Source organism: Dissoconium aciculare (assembly GCF_010015565.1).
Source record: "Dissoconium aciculare CBS 342.82 unplaced genomic scaffold K489scaffold_2, whole genome shotgun sequence".
NCBI lineage: Eukaryota > Fungi > Ascomycota > Dothideomycetes > Mycosphaerellales > Dissoconiaceae > Dissoconium > Dissoconium aciculare.
The window spans coordinates 751,797-767,979 of record NW_022984952.1 but is presented as its reverse complement, the minus strand read 5'-3'; the positions used below and the strand labels follow the sequence as shown (position 1 = coordinate 767,979).

Sequence of the window (16,183 nt, the reverse complement as noted above, 5' to 3'; positions counted from 1 at the left end):
AACTTGTCCGAAACACTTTGAAGCCAAAGCATTCCACCCCAAACAATGTGCGTCGGCCGAACAACTATCGATAAGCCTGATTAGTCATCCAGTGATGGCTTCTCGGGGTCGAAAGCCCGCAGTTCTCGAAATCTGCTCCGCAAGTCGCGTGCACGCGCTCTCGGGCATAATTTCAATTTCAAGCCCTGAGGGTCGTGATCAGACGAATCCATCAGAAGACATCTTCGAATACTTATGACCATCATACCCTGTGTATGACCACCGCTCATGCAAGCCATCGCCTCCAATGTTTGAATGCCGTTCTTGTACACTACGGTGTTTGGAAGCCATTATCGGACAGTCCTTGCCACTTCGCCGGGCTTCACGATCATCAATCGTTTCTTCTCGATTCACCCCTGCTTCATCCTCCAGAGGTCTATCGATATTTGCGTCTGTACGCAGCAATGGGAAAACAATCGCAATAGGGAACAGTGATGGCTTCTCAAGCGCCGACCATCTCGTCTCAAAAGGAGGAAAAAGTTCGTCTTTGAGCCCGAAAGAGGAGAAGGCTCTCCGCGTTGAGATTCAGTATCTTCAGGACCCTGTGAAATTTGCGGATCACGTTCATTACACTCTTCGATGCGGCAAACCGGAGAAAGCGCTGGATTTGTGCCGTCTTGCTAGCAAGGAGATGGATTGTATTGTAGCGTGGAACCACACGGTCGATTGGCATATGCAAAAGGGCAAAGTCAACGATGCTTTCAAGATCTACAACGAAATGAAGAAGCGCGCACAATTCCCAGACAGCTATACGTATATGATGCTGCTGCGAGGTTTTCCACAGCATCGGACGCATCATGGGGCGGAGACCAAGAAAGGCAATGTTAGTAAGGCGGTGGCATTGTTTAACAGCATGAGTTCTCCCCAGAGCAAAGTGAAGCCAAACATCAAACACACAAATGCGGCGCTGCGAGTATGTTCTATTGCCAAGGATATGGATGCTCTCTGGAGCATTGCAGGCAAACTTCCAACGTCAGGGGCCAACAGCGCCGACCACATCACATACACGATTCTACTCGGCGCAATAAGATGTCAGGATTTTGGTGACGAGAAGACGGACACGAATACGAGCCCCGATGGCAATGTTGACGTGTCAACCGATATCGTGAAATTGAAGCGGGACGCCGTTGACGAGGGCCGCAGAATATGGCAAGAGATTGTCGTCAGGTGGCGTCAGGGCGAGATCATCCTTGATCATAGCCTTGTGTGTGAGATGGCGCACCTTTTGCTATTAAGTGGGCGCATGGAGGATTGCGACGACATTCTCAATCTTGTACAGCAGACCATGAACATTCCGCGACTTCTTCCACTGCTAGGATCTCCAAGCAGAAAGACGGACCACGTTCCAAAGAGCGCTGACATGAAATCGCCGTTGGCGAGTGCAGACGATAGTGAAGGTTGGACTCCAGCGTCGTCGGCGAATGCTTTTCTTCAGGTCCTGTCGCTCACACCGGATTCAAGCAGCTCTCGGAATTCACAGCAGCTCGCGTGGGTACAGCCAGACAATGATATTCTGAATTGCGTCCTCGAGGCCTGTAGTCGCATGCGAGCGTCGAAAGGTGTTTATGCTTATTGGGATGCATTTGTCACAGAACGTGGTCTGAGGCCAGATCTTGGGAACTTTCACACCCTCCTCGCATTCATGCGAGTCAATCGCAACTCTGGCAAAGCTGCAGGACTGCTTCAGCAAATGCACAATCTAGGCCTCGAGATGCGGAACAAGACTTTCCGTGCCGCCATGGCAGTGTGCTCCCGAGACGTCAAGAATGTCAACGTCGTTCAAAATGCAACGAAGATAATTGAGGTGATGAGCGCAGCGTTACTCTTGCCTGATGTGCACACGCTTGACGTGTACCTCAGCATTGCTGTATCAACCAGGAATGGTGACCAGATCATTGCGGCCCTCGACGCAATCCAGCCTTTCGTCGGCGTATACAGATCACGCGCGGCGTCTGGGGATATGAGGACAGAAGGCAGTGATTATGATATAGACGAAGAGCAGGCGCTTCAGCTATTCAGAGCGATGATCAGTGCCATAGACATGGTTGATGATAAGGGTCTTTTGTCGGGTGAGCGTCTTCGGGAGCTTCTAGGACGCCGATCGGAGCTCGACAGCATCGTGAACCGCGCTCTGAACAACTATCACTTGCGGCGGGAACGGCGCGGGCGTGAAAGCTCGTCAAAAGCTCGTTTTGACACCTCCGAAAGGCCAGTCAACACTGGAGCTGCCTTCCGAAGAGTCCGGCCACCCCCCATGTCAATGGGCAAGGCTGCTTGGGATGCAAGGACGGCTAGATACCGAACGAAGCGCATAGGTATGCGGAGGGCCGATGCTTTTTGAACTGTACAGGTCGTGTAATATAGTTGTCTGACCACCAGTGCAATAAATGTATATTTGTTTCAACCCGCATTCCGCGCAATCAGTTAAATCTCAGGCCGAGCTCAGACGACGTGACAGAACATGCGTCTCCCGGCTAGACGTCGCGCAAGCTGGCAGGCCTTTTGCAAGGCTAATCGAGTCTTGACGGGTGACCATATTGGGTCTAATGAGATCGTTACCAGCCATGTGCAACATACGTCAAGTCGATGTTTTTACATCATGTGGTTGTGAATAAGTGATACTGTAGTATTGACCACAACACCTGGGCAGGCGGAAAACATAGGGTTGGGGTTATGCACTGCTCAGGTGAGCACATGCGCGCCATGCCTGTTAGGGTAAGAGCGGGCCGCGTTCATCACCTGCAGCAGGGGCGATCGTTGCCAAGGCTGACGCCCTTGCCGCATTATTTGCGAAAAAAAATGTTATTGATCGTTAGACGAAACTCCTCTCTTCTCAAACCTTCCCCTTCCGCCCTCACAACATCGTCACATCATCTGCACTGTTTATCGTCTGTAACCAAGCTTGCAAGAAACATTCAACAGACACAGATCATAATTTTCATCACCACAAACACAAAACTAAGTCAAGTTCAAAATGTCACACAGCGGTGGTCATGGTGGTTCAAGAGGCGGCGGCTACGGCGGAGGTAACGGTTATTCAAATGGGTAAGAGAATACATGAAATACCCTTGATTGTAATCAACAACTGCGAAGGCAGATGGTGCCATCGCACCACTACGGAGCATACTTGCAATGGGTACATCTCATTTTACTGGACTGCATTTACTGACGCCCTACTGCAAGCAGCGGCGGTAACAGCTACGGCGGCGGCGGATCATACGGAGGCAGCGGCGGTGGTGGCTACTCAAATGGCGGCGGCGGTGGCTACGGTGGTGGCTACGGGGGTGGCGGTGGCGGTGGTGGTGGTGGAGGATACGGCGGAGGAGGTGGCGGCGACCGCATGTCCAACCTTGGCGCAGGTCTCAAGCAGCAAGACTGGGACGTGAACACCCTTCCCAAATTCGAGAAGTCTTTCTACAAGGAGGACCCTGCAGTCGCAGCACGCTCACAAGCAGAGATTGACGAGTTCCGCACCACCCACCAGATCGTCGTACAAGGTCGCGACGTGCCTAAGCCAGTCGAGACTTTCGACGAAGCGGGTTTCCCAAACTATGTCATCAGCGAGGTCAAGGCGCAAGGGTTTGAAAAACCGACTGCCATTCAATCTCAAGGATGGCCAATGGCGCTTTCTGGCCGCGATGTTGTCGGTATTGCCGAAACCGGTTCGGGAAAGACGCTCACCTACTGTCTGCCTGCTATCGTTCACATCAACGCACAACCGCTACTCTCTCAGGGTGATGGTCCAATTGTTTTGATCCTGGCCCCTACTCGTGAACTTGCAGTTCAAATCCAAGAGGAGGTCAGCAAGTTCGGAAAGTCGTCGAGAATCCGAAACACCTGCGTATACGGTGGTGTTCCACGTGGTGGCCAGATTCGCGACCTCGCACGTGGAGTGGAGGTATGCATTGCCACACCCGGTCGTCTTATCGACATGTTAGAGTCTGGCAAGACCAACCTTCGTCGTGTCACTTACCTCGTCCTCGATGAGGCTGACCGCATGCTTGACATGGGATTCGAGCCCCAGATCCGCAAGATTATTGGTCAGATTCGTCCCGATCGTCAGACATGCATGTGGTCGGCTACATGGCCAAAGGAAGTTCGTCAGCTTGCTGCGGACTACCAACAAAATTGGATCCAGGTCAACATTGGTTCTTTCGATCTCTCCGCCAATCATCGCATTACCCAGATCGTCGAAGTGGTCTCTGAGTTTGAGAAGCGTGATCGCGCGCTCAAGCACCTTGAACGTGTCATGGAGGACAAAAACAACAAGATCCTTATCTTCACTGGAACCAAACGCGTTGCTGACGAAATCACACGCTTCCTACGACAAGATGGATGGCCGGCATTGTCCATCCACGGCGACAAGCAGCAGAACGAACGAGATTGGGTCCTGAACGAGTTCAAGACCGGAAAGAGTCCCATCATGGTTGCCACTGACGTGGCTTCGCGTGGTATCGGTATGATTGATTTCCTCCCCAGCACCTCACGCCTTCCTCCCCCTTCCCTCACGCGGTCGTTAAAGTCCTTACGTGTTTGCTTGACTTCTTGCCTGTCGTATGCTGCACTCGGTGCGTTCGACGTGCACACATAACCTTCGTTACGTCTAGGGCTGTTTGTGCTATCTTTTCTTCCCCGGGTCCTTGGAGACTTCACCGGCAGAGCTTGCTTTGCCGTGGCGTTCCGTTTCTCTGCTCCTGCCACCGTTCGGTAGAGAGGCGGGTCTTCAGTCTTTCAAATGTCGTGTTGGCGTCACAGCTGCGCGCGTCCAAGGTCCCTTGTCTGGAGAATGTTCGCAGCCCGTGACATTTGGAAGTAACATGTGCGCGCCAGAGCGCTTTGCGTCGCTTTCTCTCAGAGAGCGATTGCCGTGAGTGTCGTATCGTGCACGACTAGATGTCGCATCCACGCTGGGGTCGCCGTCTATCAACCTACTCGTAGATTCTGTGCAATGACTAACTGACATGTCCGCCTGAAGACGTCAAGGACATTACTCATGTGCTCAACTACGACTACCCGAACAACTCGGAAGATTACGTTCACCGTATTGGTCGTACTGGTCGTGCTGGTCGCTTGGGTACTGCCATTACTCTGTTTACTACTGACAGTAAGTTTCATCACGCGACTCGAATGCTCCCATGATATCCCGGCTGACACATGCGCAGATTCCAAGCAAGCTCGTGACCTCGTGAGCATCCTCACAGAGGCGAAGCAACAGATTGACCCCCGTCTCGCCGAGATGGTCCGCTACGGCGGTGGCGGAGGCGGTGGCCGTGGATACGGTGGTGGTCGTGGCGGCCGCGGCGGTGGACGCGGTGGTAATTGGACCGGCAGCAACAATGCTCCCCTGGGCGGCAGCCGTCGCTGGTAGGTCCGAAGATGTGTTTTGTCATAAATGCTGTTGTGGATTGTAGTGATCTTTTCCCTTTCACGGCGAGGCGTTCGGCTAGAATGTGTTTATTTGGTATATAGGTTGTATGAACAGAGATTCATACATTCTTTATCACTGCCATCAGAATGGCTTTCCAATTATCCTTCTAGAATAGCGACCTCGATTGATCGACTGGAACAGTGCCAGTCTGTCTGCACACTGGGATCACGGGCATAAGGACGGCCGAACATTTATTGACAGGAGAAATCGCCCGACGAGGCATCTGGTACGCGAATGCTTGCACTGGAGCGTGGAAACCAGTTTCGATTCTTTACGTAGTACAAGTCAGTGCAACGGCACGATGAGCAATACAGATCCTTCACGTGCTACATCAATTCTCTTTCTGAGGTCTCGACATATTATCATCAAAACCCACAGTTTGAATGCTGTACCAGTACGGCCATGATGGTATAATCAAAGGAGGTCGAATCGATCAGCCGAAAACGACCAAACAGTGTCCCATCGACAGGTCCAGTAGTCCTTCGAGGATGAAGACCATTCTCAGGTCGAGACTCCCATCACCTCCTCTCGTAATCCTGCACCGTAAGCCAGGTACCGATATTTCAATTTTGGATGACGATGGAGCTGAACGAGGCATTACGATCGTCCAACGTCGCGGAAACGCCGACTGTGGTTAAACCAATCAGTGACGCTCCGAGGTAGTTGATCCTTCGTCTGCAGCAGACGCTCTGCCAAATCGACCTGCATGCCATGTCGTATCCCTTGTCGTGCTTGTGAGGTCGAATTTCTTGGTTCTGTATTGCGCCTCAGACCCGTGATTCCCGTGGGCGCCCCTGTTAGGCTTGGCGCTTGGAACGGCACAATGGTTCAGGTTATGAGACATGCGCGCCGAACACTTTTCCTTCAGACCGATTGCGCCGGGAACAAATCAGGGGAAATATTGCGCAGGTGCGGCCGAATCCGAGGCATCGCGACCCTGTTCAGATGGCTGCATCACACAACGAAATTGCCCCGATCACAAGAATGAGCTCACGATGGTCCGAGTTGGGAGGCAATATTGGCTGTTCATCTCCAAACGAGCAGCTTATCGAAATTACAGCCATGATGTGGGGGCCAAGAGTCTTGCCTGTCCGTCATGCCGAGCTCTGACTTTGTGGACCAAAGGGAAACAGGACTCCCTCACTTCCCATTCGCCTTCAGTGCGTCCGATTTGTCGGCACTAGCAGCAATCGACCAAGATCATCGACCGTTGAGAAATGCTGCATGCTCGAGTAGTGTGTGTAATTTGTCAGAGATGACATCGTATCGACTTAACCGATTCGGCCTAGTCTTCGGAACTTGCAAGCCATCTCTTCATCCTCTCTTTCTGAAGCACCCACGGCACCGCACGTATGGGAAGCTAGGCATAGTGGGCTCCTCTGCTTGGCCGTCAATGTACCAGTACCATCCACTGTCGAGAGGAGCCAAAAACGCACTGCTCCTATGAAATTCATCACTGATGCGCCAGATTGGGAGTAGCCCAGGGTGTTGTTCAGAGAGGCATCCCGCAGGCACCAGCACCTTACCCAGACACGCCAGCAGAGGTGACTTGTCTTATGCAGAATTCCTGATGCGCAATGCAATTGAAGACTTTTAAACTGGTCGCGGGGCCACCAGCGCGCAGTTGCTAAAGAAGCACGTCAACGTGCATCATGTCATTGAGGCGGCAGACATCTCGAATTCCATCTCACCACAATTAGGAACATGGATAGTGCTCGGTGAAAGACCGGTGCCCAGCGCGCGCTTAGAACTGCGAAGATTTCCGCTGCATAGATACACTAAGGCTGCAGCTCTGAAGAATGCTCCACGTCTGATGATAGTCTACACCATCACCGTCGGCGCCGCGGTCCACCGGCGACGCACTGTTTGTTTCGAAGTCGACCGGTCGAGCGTTCGCTCGGTAGATCTCGCGTCCATAGAGTTCTCACCGTTGGCTGTCTATCACGGGGCGAGGATGCTAGCTGAGCCTAAGAATCGGAGAGGGATGCTGGATGCTGTAGGTTGTCAGCTGTGGAAACAATTGTTGGGTAAACAATAGATTTCGGTAAGCCACACGCGTAGCGACCCATTTTTTTTTACACAGGACTGGAGGATTGAACGACACGGCTACACCCTTTCTGGACAATCCAGGAAAGGACATTCGGCCGTGAGAGGGCGGGGCAAACGAAACCTTTGGCCATCAGCCGCTAGGTGCGTGCATCGGCGCTGGGACGGGCATGGACAACTGCTCACGTGCGGAGTGTTGCGCCAGACTGGAAAGCTGCTGCTACCGCAGTACTATTATCCTCGTCTTGGTGGAATTGCGGAGCTAGCAGGTGTGCCTCGTATTGGCGTCGGTTAGGTGCATGGGTGCTTACCTGGACTACAGATGGAGGGAGAGGTGAGACAAATCCAGGTGTCTGGGTCATGCCCAAAGTGCCCGTCACATCGATGACGCAGCAGTGTCGAGACACAGGGGGCGTTGCATCGTCGATGGTTGAACCGCATTGATCATCAGCTTCGGCGAACAGGAAGATCGAAAACACAGTGCGAAGTTTACAATCGATCGCGACAGTCCGAGAGCATCGCATGCCGTCCAGCATAGCAGGTTTTGACATTTCGCTCTATATTGATCTGCTTATCCTCTGCTAAAGCGTTGGCGGCTTAATGATCTGTTACAAGGTAGTCGACCTAGCTGGCCCAGCCATGCGGAGCCCGAAAGCGATCGCGGCGAGCCACTCACCAGCTTAGACCTGTCATTCGACCGAAGTAGCGGACGACTGCTTCGGGTGCTAGATCACGTTATGATTGTGGTAGCTGCGACAATAGACGCCCGAACGACCCGCCACAGGAACGAACATGAATCGCGCGTGTGAGGACGACTTTCCCATACTCTCCGCGGCCTGCCTCAGGCCGCTATCGGAGTATGCAATTTGGGGAAGTTGCACGGGCCGCGAGAGTCGTCGGCTTGCATTGAGCACAAGTTGGCAGCACGAAGCCAATGCGCCATGTGTTCTGTACAATATGTTGCAACATAACCGCATGCAATTATGATGACCAGTACATGATGACGAATGGCTTGCATTCTCAACCTGATCGCCGCTAACAATCATGGGTAATTGTGGACCATCGAGCTAAGAATGGACTCCAGCGAACAAAGTGCAGTCATCATCAATATAGGGGGTCTGGGTGTGACTGAATGGCGGAGATGGCGCGTGGTTGATATTGCAAGACTGTGGTAAAAGGCGTGACGGCGTACTGCAGCGGGAAATGGGCCTGGATTCTGCTGCGACGACGAAACGCTGAGCAAAGGAGTGATGAAGCGGTACTTTTAGCACAGACGGTCTGGGAGGCGGTGAGGAGTTTACCCCCACGACTCCGGCAGCGTTCATCGCTCATTGTGCAGGCTGAATTTGTGCTGTGTTCCGCGTCGGGTATGCGATGCGAACACGACGCATGCACGCACGCGCGCACGACCGTCTCTCTCACAGAAAGCCACCGATGCCTTGATGCTATGTATCACCTGCCAAAGACTTGCCTGTGTGAATGGCGCTTTGTAAATTCACAGCCCACCAGACATCCGACGTCGACATAAGAAAGAGCGCGATCCGCCGCTATGCGACGCTACCACAAGCGGAGATGGTTAGGTGACTCTTAACGGGTATGGTGGTGTGATGGAGATGCCAAAATTCTGGATCGGCTCTGGTTGTGTACATGGCAAAGCGAAATGGTACTCAGGGTGTGAAACACGAACGGTCACACGGTTCTATCGTGCATCGTGAAAGGCGATTTCAGGTGAGTGGGTTGTGTCAAAGCCGGCCGAGAGCGCATGGCGCAGGTTCCGAGACGTGATGGTGTATCAACTCACGAGAACCTCTGTCATTGGGCGGAAGACATGTTGATGCTGCCGCTGTGTCACCCGTGAAACTGCAGCCTGCTTGGGTTGTGCTGCAGTGACATACCAGCTCAAATTATCGCAAGACTGCCCGCATTGCACCGAGCCGAGGGTCTCAATCTATTGACGTCGGGAGATTCCATTTAGAGGGCGAGACCCGGATCAAACCCTGTCTCGTTGCTCGCACAGTGTGGCGTATGTCCACCTCACAGCTGTCGCAGCCGTGGTGCATTCTGCGTCATGTGGGAGGATCATGCAGTCTCGGCGCCCATGTCGTTTAGTTGCTCCCAATACCCGAGCAGGAAGTGATTGTAAGGGCAATGTTTTCAACGGTGGATCATACTTTGGGAACCTCTTTTGGATATTCCGCTGACTGCCATGGCATCGTCGCACGAATCTAGCTTCCTACTATGGGAGTTTGCCGTGCGTCCACGACGCGTGCCATGCCAGTGTGCGATGATGAAATTTTTGAGGCCTCTCAGTGTTTCCCGAGTCACGGAGCAGAGCAAATCGCATGCATCAGTGTGTGTAGGGCCTGCTCACGAAACCAGTAATTCTTCAAATTCGGAACCTCGGCAGCCGTGTCTGTCGCACGACGCAGCTGGCTCGTCACAGTACGGTCCCAATCACGAGGCGCAATATGTGTATGAATGGAAGTTGGGCTGTAAGGCGGAAGTGCATGTAGCTGCACATTATCGTACATCACAGGACACATCGTAAATTACCTTGGATCAGCCAGATACATGCTAGTTGATGTGATGGGACCGTGGGTGGTGTGATCATTTTGCATATATGCATGAATGGATCTGCATGTAGAACAACACATCATCAACGTGAACAAGACCTGGCCCCATCGTTGGTACTCTTCTCTTGTGCTAGCCTTGAATGCCTATCAGCCTCATTAGATAGATCTGTGGCATTAGTTTTATTTTAGTGGGTATGCGCAATAATTAAGTGGCCGAGCGAAGGAGCATTGGCTGACGGGCATTGAGGGCGTGCATGATAGCCACATCGACCATGAATTCGATGCAAAGCGTATGTAATGTGATGCTTGTCGACATGGCCTCGTCTAGAAGTCTGTATATCCTCAAATGCCAGTTGATGCATGATCGGGCAGCGCCAGGGCATTCTTTGATCTCCACTTCTGTACACCTGGGCAATGGCTCCCCTCTTCCTACTTGTGCCAAGGTCGTGCTGAAGGACGTCATGGGATGTGATCTTGAAGGAATGCTTGGGAGGCACGGAGGACGGGCGAGAAAGGGAAAACCCACGGCAGTATACAACATTCCACGACAGGTTCACACGCCTGTCCAGTCTACAGTACCATCCATACGTAAATCGAGTGTGCAGCACCCCCTCCCTCAGCTGCATGCAGACGTGAAAGCCGAGACCGCTTGTTCGGCCCGTGTGGCCTCCTAGTAATTCTGTCAGGTGCCGTCATCGGCTGTCACGGGACCCGCACAGACTGCTTTGAATGGTGGTCTCTGGCCGATGATTGGTGTGTCCTGCCTGCGCAGCATTGCATGTCTGTCTGCGTCCACAGGGAGGGGAGGGAAAGCAGTTTACTCATCGAAAGGCTGAAAATGCTATGCGTGATCGTGGAGCATGTCCTGTCAAATGAAGTTGTCGATCGTGGTCGCCGTGGAGGTCGTGGGAATGGTGGATTTTGCCCTGGTGGTTGTTACCTATCATCCATTGTTGCTCTCGGCCCTGCACGCGCGGCGACGACAGAAATTTTCTTGATTCGCCGCCTCTCCGGAATTCTCCATCTCCGCTTGACCACTGACACCACCACATCCATCAATTCCTTCACCTTTCCCCCTCCCTCCCTCCATTTCGCGGTGAGGTGTATGACCAATCGTGATGAGAACCAGGTGTCTGTGCGGACAGCTCACGGGCCCCCGACAGCGGACGTGGAAGGTGCAAGCAAACTCTAATCTGAACACAGCCCGAGCGCGCCATCATCAGTGCCATCCTCATGTCTCCTCCTTTCCGATCTCTCCATTCGGGGAATGATGGGAGGGAGTGATGACGATGATGCTGGTGGAACCCGTCATGCTGATGATCAGAACATTCATGCAGTGAGAGATGACTCGGATTGCCGAGCGTTCTAACCGAGACAGCACTGCCCTCGTCACACATTCAATGGTGCTCGTGGCCTGACATGTTCATGATTGCAGTAGTTTTGATCGAAAGACGATGCCATTTCGTGTTCTCGCGATCGCATCAACGAGACTCATGTGTCTTGCCCACATCTCTCGGTCTGGGCGACTTACGAGGTCGAGGGAAGCATAATTGAGGGGCAAAAATCACCGCAATAACGCCTATATGCGGGTGAGTACCGCCGCGACTTGTGCTGCTGCTGCTGCTGGAGTCCAAGTTTTGTAATTGATCTGCGCAGTCACAGGAACTTCAATTGCCGCGGTCGCCACCCAGAAATGCAATAGAGTCATCATCGTGGTAATAACATGGTTGTTGCATCACTCCAGGATGTGTAGTCGAAACACCAATGTGTTGATCGTTCAGCAATTCCACACCAGCCGCTGGCGTGAAATCGATCCCAACCTCGAGAGAGGACCAACGCGACTCCGCTGCTTGCTTCTCCTCCTTCGATAAAGTTTCGCTTTGCGCCTCTCTGCCTCTACGCATGCCTTTGCCGCTTTCCTTGGCCGCTGCCGGGAAAAGGACATACATGAAGGCTCGTGCGGGCGTGCAGGCATCCAAACATCGCCACGGCTCCTGCAGCTGAATGTGGTAGGTACAGTACGTCTGTATGGTGGAGGTGCTTGTGCTTATGTGTATTGCATGTGTTTTTGGTTGTGGTGAGTGTGTCTTTCAGTGAGTGAGCGCATGTCTATGAGTGTTTCTGGGGATGGGGATCAGGCCACGGAGGACTCAGGAACAACTACACTACAGTGGGGTGGGTGCGAGAGCTGCGTTGAAAGTCTCGCATGGGGAAGGTTCTCTCCCTGGCGACGTTGGGAGTGGAAGTGAGTGAGTTGTATAGTATTGTGGCAGTCATACAGTGCGTGGCGTACGAAATTTCAGAGTCGTCTTCGTTGTCGCTGCGTTTGGCCGGACATTTGCGCGTTGCGTGCGACGACAGTAGTACACACGACTCACCCGTTTCCCACAATCATCATTCAATTCACAGCTGGGCACTGACTCACTGCGACATGCTTGCCGCAAAACAGAGGAGGCAGCAAGAGAGAGAGATGGAGAGAGATATTCGCAGACACTTCCATACTCACACCCACACCTATACGAACTCGCGACACACCCAGCACAGCTTCCCATTCACATTCGCGTGCCCGCACTCTCTCTCGCACACACGCACACCCAGACAGAAGCACACCCAGACACAGACATAGACACACACACACACACACAGGCACACACGTCAGAATTCTCTCCCTTTCTCCCTCCCTCTCTCTCTCCTGGCACCTGGCACCCGGCACCTGCTACCTGCTGCTACTACATGACGGGGGCAACTAAGACGCGCCATCAGTCATCCTCCTATTGCACGGGGACCGACACACTTACCTCATTTCAAAACATTTCACTGCTCCTGTCTTTCCACACATCGGTTCTTCTTGTGAGGGTTCCACTGCTAGATCCGGTAGCTTCCATTTCGCCAATCGATCATAGCGTCAGCAGTTCAAGGCGTAGCGACACACCTGGCAAGGCAAACAAAAGACCTGGCAGGAGCATCGCCGAAACAGCAAGCACCCACCTGTGCGTCAGCACCTACCAGGCCAGCTGGGCTTGTTGTTTTCCCTCAAGGGTCGTGCCACGATACCGCTCAAATACAAGTCCCGCGCTATTCCAACCTTCTCATTAACTAGGTCAATCTTGCTGCACTCGTACAGAACGCCGACCTTTCCTCTCGCCGCCTAGTTCGACTTGACTTCAAGATCTGCTCCGGTCTGTCACGGTCGAGGCACGAAGGGAAAAGCTACGACGATTCCATCGCGGCGCGCCATTTCAGCGTACCCACTCCCACCCGTCGCACTGCTCTGTGTTTTTATTTGGCACGCTAGAAGACGTCGCTGGTGGATTTAGTCAGACATTCAGCTACGCACTATCCACGACAGACGTACCGAGGGCAACACTATTCGCTCCTGCACCCACAACAAGAATCTCTCTTCGGCCACCCTCGTCAGGCACTTGTAGAAGACGGCGCCCTGTCAGTGTGCTTGTTTTGGACCATCGCGCAACCTGCAGCTTATCACTCGTGGACATAGCATGTCCAAAGCCTACAACACGCCATCTAGTCACACCAACAACGACACTCCACTAGGCGCGCTTCACGCACCTACTGTGCAACAAGATAACCGTCCGTCAATGGATGGTAGACAGGCAGAATATCCGCAGTCAGGTTTGCAATCACCATACGCGCCGTACAACGGACACGAGTCTGAAGGATCCCCGTTAGATCAATCTGCTGTGCAATATCAGCACGGCCAGGACTACAAGTCGAGCAACTTCTCCTCCTCCGCGACGCCAGAGTCCAACTACGGCCTGCCGCAGTCGGCAAGATCGGGCTCGTTTCCAGAATACGTCCAACAGCCTCGATCGTATCCCGAAAGCCAGCAACCAAACCGCTACCCTGCCGGCGCGCCGAGCAATATGGCGCAAACGTCAAGTCCGTCCCTCGATGTTTCCCATCAGCACAATGGTCACGGACCGAACCAGAACTCTGACGCAGCAGTTCCAATAGATCCCTCGATTGCTCAATCGAGCCCGTCCTACCCATCTTCGCACGGATACTCGCCATATCCTCCTCAACATGAGATGCACCAATATCCCGGCCAGCCTATGACACCCTACGGCCGACCTGAGTGGGCAGGTGGATACCAGCAGTCCCCGATGTACGGCCACTCTCCTGCAACCAGCGCCGGAGGTACTCCAGGCATGGCGTCGCACGCGATCGCCCGGCCGCCGACCGTGAGTATGGAGAAACGCGTAAGGTATGGAACGTACAACTGATCGAATGACAGGGAGGACATCCGCTCTCGACAGTGTACAGTTTCGTACCAATCCCCGGCGCCCAGCAGCACAAGAGACCCCGCAGACGCTACGAGGAAATCGAGCGTATGTACAAGTGTGGTTGGAATGGCTGTGAGAAGGCGTACGGCACACTCAATCACTTGAACGCGCACGTCACGATGCAGTCTCACGGATCGAAAAGAACTCCCGAAGGTAAGCCTCAATCTCGCTCGATGGAGCAGACTACTTGCCCCCCCCGTTACAAAGACATCAGAGAGACACTGGAAAATCGCAATGAGACTCAAATTTGGCCTGAACTGACCGACTGTTTCCACAGAGTTCAAAGAGATCAGGAAAGAGTGGAAGGCCAAGAAGAAGGAGGAGGAAAACCAGCGAAAAGCTGAAGAGGAGCGTCACCGCCAAGAAGCCGTGCGCTCGGGTCAGGACGCGTCGCAGCCTCAAGGGCAGCCCGGTTATGGCCAGCAACAGATGATGCCTCCACACATGTCCGGTGGTCCTCAGCTTCCTCCTATTGGATACCAGCCTGCTGCAGGTTCAGCACCTGGCTCGTACGCTCCGTCTCAACAAGTCGACAGCGCTCACATGTACGGTGGCCAAGGCTACCCACAGAGTCCTTATGGACAGAGCGGCCTGCCGTACCAACAGCGCTCTTAGAGGGGCATGGCTGTTTGTGGAAAAGCATAGATCGGAAGACGCTCCAAGCGAGCCCCGCAAACCTCTGTTGGCGACAACAGGTGAACAGCATCACTCTCATCCAAGCTGCCGATGGAATCGTTCAGTCAGGACTGGTGTCGCATGGAGAGCTCGTTGCGATCGAGCGCATTCTTTACTGTGCTGTCTCAAATGGCGTCCGCGAGGTCTCCTGCTTGGACGAAGTATGAACGCGTTTGTGCCTGAACTGCGAGCGCGCAAGAATGAATTTACGGCCTTCAACATCATCGGCATATGGCTTTTGCATACGACTCGTCTAATCGAATATGAGAGCTGCGCGACATTCGTGCGTCAGCGTGGCGCATGTGATGCGGCAGTGAAAGTAGGGACTTTGCTTTCGTTTCGGCGCATTGAGCAGATGGGCGGCGGCAGTTTGTTGTTGTGGCGCGCTTCTCATCATCGTTGTCACCATCATCATCACCATTATCATCCTGGAGCATGCATTTTTGGCCCAATCGTATTGTCAGTTTTTGTCTTGGGCAGCACCGTCGCGAGGGAGGAATTTTCGTATTTGATCGTTTCTTATGCCGCGATCATCGCATTACAGGTACATAATATGCTACTTTGTGGACTTGAATGAAACTGCTTTAAGAACGTATCCTCCAGTTCGTTCGTGATTTGCAACGTTCGGAGTTGATCTGCTAGTCATCATAGATGGGTCTATGATCCGAATTAAGAAAGACAGTTGGGTTTGAGATAGCCATCGCAAGCGCGCCCAATCCCGACCAGTCGGTTACTCATTATTTAAAGTGCTGACCTCGCATCAAGACCATCTCAACAGCCAAACACCTTATTGTAGTCCGTCCGAACGCCGTCTCTCGCACACGTTGCGCCATGGATCGCTTGCGACTTTAGCGGGATCTGTGAAAGAAGACGCTGGAGGCGGCAGCTAGAGCGTAGTACGAAGAAACTGCCGTGGGACCGACGACAAACACTACTTGACGTGAAGTGCAGATGCTTAATAAATCTGTTCTATATTTTCGTCCGCGCCGCAGTCGCTAATCTTGTCCGTCCGCTGTCATCACATACCGTATCGGGTTGACTTGCCCGGCGGCACAGCAGCAAGAAGAAGCTCGAATTAAATTACAATCAGCAAGGCCTTCATCAGTGCAAGTGGTCTG

At 53.0% G+C, this 16,183-nt stretch overlaps 4 protein-coding genes across 4 annotated transcripts; all 4 read left to right on the top strand.

The window, feature by feature from the left end:
- The first annotated feature begins 151 nt into the window (after positions 1-151).
- On the top strand, positions 152-2,457 carry K489DRAFT_376460 (uncharacterized protein). The gene has a single exon (XM_033603918.1). The coding sequence runs from the start codon at positions 287-289 to the stop codon at positions 2,378-2,380; it is 2,094 nt and encodes a 697-aa protein (XP_033463100.1). The 5' UTR covers positions 152-286; the 3' UTR covers positions 2,381-2,457.
- A 500-nt stretch (positions 2,458-2,957) lies between these two features.
- On the top strand, positions 2,958-5,799 carry K489DRAFT_392415 (P-loop containing nucleoside triphosphate hydrolase protein). Its single transcript, XM_033606738.1, has 4 exons — positions 2,958-3,084; positions 3,238-4,496; positions 5,015-5,143; positions 5,202-5,799. The coding sequence occupies exons 1-4, from the start codon at positions 3,014-3,016 to the stop codon at positions 5,405-5,407; spliced, it is 1,665 nt and encodes a 554-aa protein (XP_033463099.1). The 5' UTR covers positions 2,958-3,013; the 3' UTR covers positions 5,408-5,799.
- Positions 5,800-12,729: 6,930 nt separating this feature from the next.
- On the top strand, positions 12,730-13,467 carry K489DRAFT_105400 (uncharacterized protein). Its single transcript, XM_033598855.1, has 2 exons — positions 12,730-13,125; positions 13,187-13,467. Exons 1-2 carry the CDS (start codon positions 12,820-12,822, stop codon positions 13,379-13,381), a joined length of 501 nt encoding a protein of 166 aa, XP_033463098.1. The 5' UTR covers positions 12,730-12,819; the 3' UTR covers positions 13,382-13,467.
- A 218-nt stretch (positions 13,468-13,685) lies between these two features.
- Positions 13,686-15,005, top strand: K489DRAFT_313682 (uncharacterized protein; the record flags this gene model as incomplete). The annotated part of the gene is made up of 4 exons (XM_033600960.1): positions 13,686-13,986; positions 14,062-14,288; positions 14,342-14,543; positions 14,668-15,005. 4 exons carry the CDS (start codon positions 13,686-13,688, stop codon positions 15,003-15,005), a joined length of 1,068 nt encoding a protein of 355 aa, XP_033463097.1.
- Positions 15,006-16,183: the final 1,178 nt, after the last annotated feature.